The sequence below is a fragment of the Macadamia integrifolia genome, unplaced genomic scaffold (genome assembly GCF_013358625.1).
Source record: "Macadamia integrifolia cultivar HAES 741 unplaced genomic scaffold, SCU_Mint_v3 scaffold212, whole genome shotgun sequence".
Lineage (NCBI taxonomy): Eukaryota > Viridiplantae > Streptophyta > Magnoliopsida > Proteales > Proteaceae > Macadamia > Macadamia integrifolia.
In genome coordinates, this window is record NW_024868523.1 from 1 (window position 1) to 10173 (window position 10173).

Here is a 10173-nt window from a genome sequence, read left to right on the forward strand (position 1 = left end):
GGCCTTTGATCCCATGTGTTTTGAGTGTAATGGACCACTTTTATAGGTCTAAAAGGGGGGCCTAAGATTGAGTACGGGATTACCAGTTAGTTTCCCTTTTTCATTAGTTTCCTTTTTAGTTGGGATTTCTAATTTCAGTCATTAGTTAGTTTCTAATTCCGTCAAAAGTTAGTTTCTAATTCCAGTTTTATTTAGTTTCCTTTTTTATTAGTTTACAATTTCAATTTTTTAGTAATTACATGTTAGTAGTTTTAGTAACTCAAATTTAGTAACTTTTGAGTTGCTATTATTTGTAAACACCCCCCATCATTATAAATAAAGAAGGGCTGCTACTGATGCCCACAATTTTGATTAATAAGAAAACAACTCTCTTATTGCTGCCGCTGGGTATCCATGGTTGTTCCCTTGTGTTTGATCGAGGAAGAAAGACTTGGTGTGCGATCCAAGTGACTCCTTGCGGCGTGAAGTCCAGGAGGTCTGCTTCAAGTATTATTCTCTTTAAGTTCTTATGTAATTTCATGGGTTATTAAGGCTGCAAAAACCAGGTATGTGAATTCTAAACTTGCCCAGAAATTTCTGCAAAATAGAGCATCCGCCCCTCACTGGAAGTACCAGCTATAGTTGTCGGATTACTCCTATTTTCTGGTCGATGGTTCACCTATACACCACTAAGGATCAACCCTACTTTGAGGCCTTTCTGACCTATGGTTGTTGAGTTATTTAAAATCTCCTTAGTTTTGTCTTTTAGTGGACTGAAGTTTCTATTTTCTGGATTCTATGTTCTGTTGATCTGAATACTGGTTTCTGGACTGCTGATTATATGTTCTGATTGTTGAAGACTGTTAGTACTTCAAATAGTTCCTAGTTTGATGCTAAAACTGCTACTGGGTTGGTTTATCCACAGTGTTACTGTCTTGACAGATCGATACTGTTTCTGTGATCTGGGGTGACTGATTGTGATCTGTTTTCTGTCCTAAATCTGTTGTTGATTGATTTTGTTAACTGGTATAATTTCTGTTATTCGACATTCCAGAATTCTGGGTTTGGTACTTCTGGTTTTCAAAGACTGTTTACTGGTTAATTCTGGATTACTGTTGCTGTCTCTTATTGGGTGAATTTTGGTTGTTCTCTGGTTGAGGAGAAGCATTGTGGTTCCGATTTACAAAAATAAAGATGAAATTCAAAGCTGCAACAACTATAGAAGCATAAAAATAATGAGTCATACTATGAAATTATGGGAGAGGATTATTGGAACCCACCTAAGAAAAGAAACTACTATTCCAGACAACCAATTTAGTTTTATGCCAGGAAGACCCGCAACAGAAGCTATTTACTTAGGAGACTCATGGAAAAATTTAGAGATTGCACGAAGGAACTCTATATGGTCTTTATTGACCTAGAAAAAGCTTACGGCATAGTCTCTAGAGAGTTAATCAGGACTGTACTAGAGAAGAGAAGTGTTATGGATGAATAAATTTAATAAACCAAAGACATTCAAGATGATGTTTTGTGGTGTATGTTTTTTGCTGATGATATTGTTTTGGTGGATGAGACATAGACAGGGATTAACGACAAGTTGGAGTCATGGAGATCAAACTACGAATCAAAAGGTCAAAGATAAGTAGAACAAAGATGTAGTTTATGATGTGAACTTTAGAAACGCCAGGACAGATAATGATGCGGTGGTGAAAATTGACGAGGGAGATTCCGCAAAGTGATAATTTTAAGTGTTTCGGCTGAATCATAAATAAAGATGATATAGAGGACGATGTTTCACAAAAAATTAAAATAGAATGGATGAAGTGGAGAGGTGCATCTGCAGTGTTACGTGATCGACGTGTTCCTTTAAAACTTGAAGGAAAATTTTATAGGACATCATAAAAGCTGTTACCCAGTGCACAAAGGTTTCCCGCACTTAAGCAGGGTTCTGGGAGGGTATATAGGTAGACAGCCTTACTCCCTTTACGGAGAGGCTGGTTCCCAGGACTCGAACCTGCACCACTGCGCAGGCGGAAAGAGCCCTTTGCCATTGCTCCAAGCAACGACCTCTATAATGTATGGTGCAGAATGTTAGGCAATTAAGAAGTATCATGTAGATAAATTCAGTGTAGCAGAAATAAGGATGTTGAGATGGATGTATGGAAAAACTAGAAATGATAAAGTAAGAAATGGTCATATTAGAGCTGGTTTGGGGTAGCTTCGATGCATGAAAAGCTATGAGAAAATCATTTGAGCTGGCATGGCCATGTCCATCGGAGGCCTTTGGATGCTCCAGTACGGAACAGTGATTTGACTAAGATTAAAAAGGGCATACTTGGTGCTCGAGGCTCCCGCATGTGCGAGGTCCGGGGGATGAGAACTACATAGCCTTACCCCAAGAATGTCGAGAGGTTGTTTCGACTGCTTGACCACCAAGTCGCAACATTTGTACCATACCGTTGGACCAAGCGTGCCCCTTAGTGATTTTACTCAAATTGAAGGATCTAAAAAGGCTAGTTAGACCTAAGATAGCCTTAGGCGAAGTGGTGAGGAAAGACGTGGATACTTAGGGCCTTAAACCTTGCACAAGTATAATGTCAAAATAGAGCTGATTGGAGAGCAAGGATCCACGTAGCCGACCTAAGGCTAAATTTTTATTGTTGTATAGGACTAAATTATGTGTAGCATAGGCTATATTTGAGAAAGTATAGAGCAAGGTATGTCGTACACTACCGACCTAGGGTACAAACAAAACTAGCATTTTTGATGTGTGTTTTAATAAACTAAAGGTTGGTGGTGGGATCAACTGTGCAGAAAATGGACAATGTTTAACGATGTTCTTTTTACCAGTCGGAAGAGATAGGGTGGTGACGGCATCAATTGTGCAGAAAATGGTCAGACAACTACAACTAACTGTAATCCAGATGCATCATCAATGTAGACACATTTGCAGCATCCAATAAATATCATTCATAAGGGAACTTCGTACAAATGTTTGCAAAAATACAAAGAGAAACAGAACAATGAAACATAAAATTGGTAATGAAAAGACGATCCACTAGGAAAATTACAATATATAGTAGAGTACATTACAAGTTTTTCTAACAAAATACACATTCACAGCCCACCTAATTGATTCTGAAACATTTCGACATGCATTCTCAAACCGTAATATCAGATCAGGGATAGGCATCAATCCTGCAATAAAAAGTGTCAATTACAAGGTAGTCAACACGGAATTCACAAATATCAAAAGCTTTTCGCCAAACTCCCAATTAAAAGACAGACAAAGTGGAATTCACTTGAATGAAAATTTACACCGAACTCCTAGCAGCATTAAACTTTGACCAAGAAAAAGGAGCAAGTAAAGACAAAACTATATGACATGTCAAGTGATGAAACACTCAACTTTCTGAAATACATGAACTTAGAATGTACAAATTCATTAGAAAGCAAAAAAAAAAAATTGTAGCCCTTTGCCGCCGCTCCTTGACGGTTGGGCTTTGCATAGCTTTGTATAGCTCTCTTGTATTGTCCTTTCCCCTTCTTTAGGGTTCCTTGTATCATTTTATTCTTTTGGTAATGAATTATTTATTGACCCAAAAATATTTTCAAAAGCTTCATTTGACTCACCAAACAATGGAACCAATCGAGTATTAAAGAGTGAGGAACTTTAGCTTCTTATTTTTTGGGTGGGAGGGGCAATATGTATGTATGTGTGTGTGCACACACACAATGGCAATAATTGCACGTGCAATATTATATATATATATATGAAGAAAATCTAAATAGTGCACAAGTACAAAGACATAAGGATATGCACAGCATAATCCATAATAAAGAGAGAAGTATTGGCTTATCTCTGCGCTGATCCTTGGCAAATCAACTTCCACCAAACGCCAACAAAACAGCCTTCGAACTATGGACAGTCCTCACAACTGCATCATCTCATACAACCAACCCAAACAACAACAAAGACAACCGATTTTCCTCCAACCAGCAATCCACACCAAACTGTCATCATCACCATTAAATCTTTACAGTGACACCCAAACTCGCTTGAGAAAAATGTACACCATTCAACCCCATACAACCGCCATAGAATGAGATCCAAACACAAACCAATTTGTCAAAAGGACACTACTGCGGTTCAACGGAATAACCTATCCCATAGACAACCAAATCCAACAAACAAACCTCCAGACTGAGAAGGACCACAACCCACCCCCAATTTCTTATTCTAGTTACATTACAGATCTATTAACTACCCTTGAACATGAAAAACAGAGGCAATTCAAATAACATGGTTACAAACACATAAGAAATAGTTTACGTCACTTATTGAGTTTATTCAGTGATATACAAAAAAATTCAAAAGATAGAAAATTCTAACATACTGTACAATACCAGACCAAGTTCTCATGTAAGATTCTAATGCCCAAATATGTAGATATGAATAAAAGAAAGGTGTTTCAAGTTCAACTCTGCTAAAGTATGTTCACTATTGTAAATACGAGTCTGACGTAGGCATCACACATAAATGTCCACACACCACCCACTGCCCAGTGCAGCTGAAGCAACTTGAGAAATCAACACAACTCAAAAGGAGTAAGTCTTAAATCACAATAAATGTTCCCAAAAAAGATGGAATTGAGATGTCAAAGGTTTTGAATGCACACAATAACAAACTCAAAGACAATCTGGAATTTCCATAACCTTGAATTGCAGAATCAAGTAATGATTCAAATAACGCAAAAGTTGTTTCTCCAGAATCTGCCAACACTTCATGCTCACGCTTGCAAGATTTTAGTAACAAACTTCCAACTTGTGGGATTGCATTGAACCCACCATCCACTTCTAACAGTCCGCGGCCTTCAACTGATGATCTCCTTTTGACTGAATACGGTGCCTTATCCGGCGTTCCTTCTAACACATCAACTTCAAAACTTTCCACCTCTCGTTTAATCTCTTCAAGGAAAAGTGCAGTGTTAGGTGGTCTCTGAATATTATGCCCATCATACAAAATCCCAGCTTCACTAAACTTTGAAGCTGAACTATCTTGGTGTGGCGAAATGCTTGAAGTGGGATGCCTTTTCCTGTGAATATTTAACATGGAATAGAATCACTCACGACCCATGCTCTACATGAACCAACTAAAAACTAAAACTAGGATAAATGTTAAAACATACATCTATTATAAATAACAATGGTATAAGTTATTAGTTTTGATCCATCACAAGATTGTAAATAGAGGGGGGGGAAAACCCAGAGCAGATAGGTAGACCACCAAATATGACACTAGGAGATACCAAAGTAGCCACAATTGAAGTAGGTTGCTATAGGAAAATTTCACAAAGTTTAACATTCGTAAAGGATGGATGAATGAAAAGCCTAGGAAGTGCCCCGAAAAAAAAAAAAAAAAAAAAAAACATATGCGTAAACCAAAAGATGTGGGGAAAGTCGACTAATATAAATAAGTCTTCACGGCGTAATGTAATAACAAAAGATGTAATTCAATACTGTCTACCAGAGAAACATGAAGGCATCCAATTGATGATGAAAATCCTAAGATGCTTTCCAAAGTCCATGCCTCCCAAATTTCAAAGACAATTCGACAGGATATGGCCAGCCACCCAGGAAGGACGTCCTCTCTGGTGGGCACCAGTCTTTCCTTCTGGTAAATGGATCTTTCAATCGTTAAGAACAGCAGAACATGATAAAATAACCCAGTATGCTCGAATAGCGATTCATTCTGAAAAGATTTGTTCCAACAACATATAATTTCTGGTTATTTTGTTAGTGAATACATTTTTTTTTTTTTTTTTTTTGGGGGGGGGGGGGGATGGTTCTGATATAATAATAATTAAAAAAAAAAAAAAAAACCAACTTGCATTAACGTCTTCTCTTAATTTGTCCTCATTTTGCGCTTTCTCAGTCAAATCAAAACCTTGAATGGGAAAAATATCGAAACTATGTATCGTGATAGTCACCCAAGACAGAACAGTTCGAGGACGCTGTTAGGCGTCATGTTTGTTCTGTAACTAAATGAAGATAATCCTTCCCGGAAAGGGGAAAAAGACACAAGATGGAAAATTTTCGTGGCGGAGTAAGAGGGACTAACCCGTATCGGCGAAACTGCTCTCTTGTACTAAGATCTTCAGGGTCGAAGTAGCTCGGCGAAATCTCCATTTCGACGTCCATGTTGACGGAAATGGCAACCGATTTTCGAACCGACGACTATCCCACGGGATCCCTAAGTCGTCAAACTTCCAGAGTCTGTCTTAATTCTTAAACCCTAAGGGGGCGTTTGGTTCGATTTATCCATCGGACCAGATCCCAGGGAATCAGTTTCCAATTTAAATTAAACCGTTTGGTTCATTTTTGTGAAAAATCGGTTCGGAGTCATGGTGGCCAGTAGAATCAGGGTAACCAACTAAAAACCATGATTCATCCGGATTAACCTATTGAGGTTAATCCGGAATCGAGTCACGATTCCGGAGGTTCGTATAAAAGCGATGGATTCAAGTTGAATCCATTTCCACATCATCCTGCGATTCTCCCGGTGAAGTCCGACCGAGGTTCAGCGACGGTGAAGCAACAGGTAAGATTCTGCGATTCTTCTTCTCCTTCTTCTCCTTCTTCTTATTCCTCTTCTTCTTCTTCTTCTTCTGCTTCCTCTTCTTCTTCTTCCTCTGCTTCCTCTGCTTCCTCTGCTTCCTCTGCTTTCTCGTCTTCGTCTTCTTCCGCTCATCTTCTTCTGCTTCAAGATCTTCTTCCTCTTCCTCTTCCTCTTCCTCTTCGTCTTCGTATTAGTTTTCTTCTTCTTCTTCTTCTTCTTCGTATTTTTCTTCTTTCTTCCTTCTCTTTTTCTTCTTCATTATTTGTGTCTAGGGTTTCTAACATTTACCCTCTGGCCATGCCAGCTCGCATCTGAGAAGAACACCTAAAACCGAGTTGATTGAAGGTGAGATTCCCCTCTTATTTGTATTTTTCTTTGTATTCTTGGGCTTCATTTGTGTTTTATTAGGATTATTGAAGTTCGGTTTCTATTTTTCAGGTTGTAACTTCATATCTAGGGTTTACCCTATTTCCAAATCAGACGATCGACTCCAAGGTTTGAAGAACTAGAATCGAAGTTTGATTTAAGGTTAGATTTCGACATTTATGTGATTTTTTTCTTCTTTGGAACCATGTTCTTACTGTAATGTAAATTCGGTTTCAGTTCTTCTTCTTCTTCTTCTTCTTCTTCTTCTTCTTCTTCTTCTTCTTCTTCTTCTTCTTCTTCTTCTTCTTCTTCTTCTTCTTCTTCATGGTGAAACAATATATGATTATGTGATATGTTTCTTACTGTAAGTTGAATGACTGAAAACAGAATTGATTTCATTGCATCTATCGCAGGGATAAGGAACAACTAGATTTAAGATAAAATCAATAACTTAATGAATATAAATCTGATTAGGTCAAAAGGTTGAGTGAAATATTTATCAAGGGGAACATTCCAGTAAAGTTTGATTGAAAACTGATAGCTAGATTCATGTTACGAAAGAATCCTATAGGAAATAGGACAGTTAAAGAATTGCAAAATCGATGGATAGTTTGGGGCTCTAAGACAGAGCACAGTCAAGGTATTACAGAGATAACCAAACAAAGAACTGAAACCAGGAAACAGAAATTTAAAATCAGAGCCAAGAAACCAGAATTGGAAGAATAATAGTTGGAGAAGGTTTCCTAAAATTGATTGGAAAACTGAGAGATAAACAAAATCCAAAACTTGTAATTAGTAAGTCAAATAAATACCAAAAATCAGCAGAGTTAAATTAAGATTAACCCCAAAACTGGAACTATAACTAACCTGAAAATTAAACTAGAATATTCTAACAGAATAGCAATCACGGGGAAGACAGTTCAGAAAACCTAACTTGGTATGAGATGGAGGATTGAATAGAGATTAGGGAAAGATAATCATTCAGGAATCCACCTGATTGCAGGCTTGGAATCCACCAAAGTCTCACTTCTGAAACCATTGAAGCACCACTCAGAATCCACAGAGTAAACATCTAAATCCCCGAATGTCCAAGGCTCTAAGCCTGAAATCCAAAGACCAGGAAAGCAACAAATTCATCAATTCATTCACCAAAATTTGTTTTGAGGCTGTAGTACCTCACATACACTTAAAGAGTTTGAGTAAGACAGACTCTGACTCTAAAAAGAAAAGACTAAAGTGCTATTAGTCTCTCACCCCCTCTCTCTCTCTCATTCATTTTCTTGAGGATCTGTTCACGTCAGGAACTGTTGAAGCTATCTGTTAGTGTCAATAACTGTTGAAGCATTAGCCGGACATTTTCTCCCAGGTTTGGCTTTTATCCCTAGTGTATAGAACTGAGAACCATGCAGAAGCCTAGAAAAGGTCTCCTACTGAGTCTGAAAATTTTATTCTCCAACCTGTCTACGCCAATAAAACCAAACATGAAATAATGACTCATAGTGTTAATCCCCTAATATTTGGAAAAGCCATTGAGATTGGAAAAAGATTAAATGATGAATACATCTGTATCCTTCAATGAACTCCATAATCTTGGAATTCACTCAACTGTGATTATTGGGTCTTTGGGCTTCTTTTTTTTTCTTTTACTGGGTTAGTAGGGAACATAATTGAAACGATTGGCTACTAGTAAGGCAGCTGTGAATGGTTGGGTAGCTTACACTTTATAATGGTTGTTTCAACTTCCATGCTTGAGAAGAGATAAAACAAAACTTCTTGTCAGCTCAAAAAATAAGTAATGATAAAGCATTATCTAATCCTCTTTCAGCCACAAGAAATATAGAATAAGTTTCTTTTTAGGTGATTGGATTTAGCTATATGATTTCCACTTCCACTTAGGTTGGAAGGCTGAACTCAATCCTAAATGCATATCAGGTATACAGCCATGGAGATCAATTTGCAAATGTTTTCTCACTCACTGATCTTGTTGACAAGCACTTTTTTTTTTTTTTTAATATCTTTGGCCAAAAGAAGTCTGGGCCTTCTGATATAAATACCATGTACAAATAAATTCCATTTTTATTTATAAAATTTGTAATCTGTAAGAAATTGCTAGAAATTATTTCATTTCCTTACATTTTATCTTGACAATACAATTTGTCCATTGGTTTGTGTTTCACCATTTCATTTATCTAGTTTTTTTTTTGGTTCAATTTACCATATTCAACTAAATGCATTTTCAATTCATGAATCACAAACTAAACTAAACTATCAAATTTATAATTTTTTTAAAATAAGGCATTGGATTCATGTAATTAACTCTATTCTGCTTCCCAATATCCAACCCTATATTCTATCTTTTTTTTTTTCTGAAAATATCATATAAATATATTCTACAAATTCAAATCAACTATAACCATAATATTAAGCAATTATTAGGCAATTGTAGATTACAACCATTTGAAAATGGGGAAAGAAAGATAATTAGAGAAGGTTGAGCTGAAAAGGTGGTAAGTCCATTGAAACAGATTGCTAACTCAATTGAGAAGATGGTAATGAGTGAATCTCAGACTGAATTTGGGAGAGCCATTATAGATGCTGTTGATGCCATTCCAGACCTCAATTTTCAACAAAAGTTTAAGGCCAAGGAATATTTCATGGCCAAGCGGAATTCTGCCATTATCTTCTTGGGAACAAAAGTAGAAGATAGGCGAAATCTGCTTGAGATGTACTTGCCAGAGATTGAGAAGAATTGAGGTGATAAAAGTAAGTGTTTGGATGGATACCCGACAATGGTTTTATTGAGCAAGAAAATGTATCTGTTTGGTTTAAGTAACTTTTTGGTTTATGTTAAGTCTGTGACAATGGATTAAATGTAGTATTAAGACAGGTTAAGACACTGGTACTTCATGTGTTTCTATCTGAATGATTTCAAGGTTTAAATATGGACAACATCATTCTTATTTGTCCATTTATATAATTGTTTATTTCGTATGGTATATATAGGGATTGCAGGAGCTGCCAATTTATTTGGTTTATGTGCCATTGAAGTCTCCTATTTTTTGTCCATCACTCAGATGGAGGGTGTACTTAATAGTATTTTCTATGCATATAGAGTATTGAAAATGTTTGTGTTAACTTACAGATGACATCGAATATATCCGCTTGTGATATTGCAAAGTGTGAGAACTGTGGGAAAGGTTGCTCAGTTT

General features: G+C 36.9%; 1 protein-coding gene and 1 long non-coding RNA gene across 2 annotated transcripts in view; one reads left to right on the plus strand and one right to left on the minus strand.

Annotated features, from left to right (window-relative positions):
* Positions 1-2928: 2928 nt before the first annotated feature.
* LOC122065788 (nuclear pore complex protein NUP107-like) overlaps positions 2929-10173 on the minus strand; it is an 8499-nt gene continuing 1254 nt past the window's right edge. Inside the window, exons 2-4 of the mRNA XM_042629640.1 lie at positions 6101-6274; positions 4696-5075; positions 2929-3177 (exon numbers count right to left, since the gene is read on the minus strand). Of these exons, the coding sequence (XP_042485574.1) occupies positions 3047-3177; positions 4696-5075; positions 6101-6180 (591 nt within the window). The 5' untranslated portion in view covers positions 6181-6274 and the 3' untranslated portion in view covers positions 2929-3046. The remainder of the gene's footprint in view (positions 3178-4695; positions 5076-6100; positions 6275-10173) is intronic.
* On the plus strand, positions 6287-7188 carry LOC122065789. Its single transcript, XR_006136105.1, has 3 exons — positions 6287-6580; positions 6903-6943; positions 7037-7188. It is a non-coding gene; the product is annotated as an uncharacterized LOC122065789 (long non-coding RNA).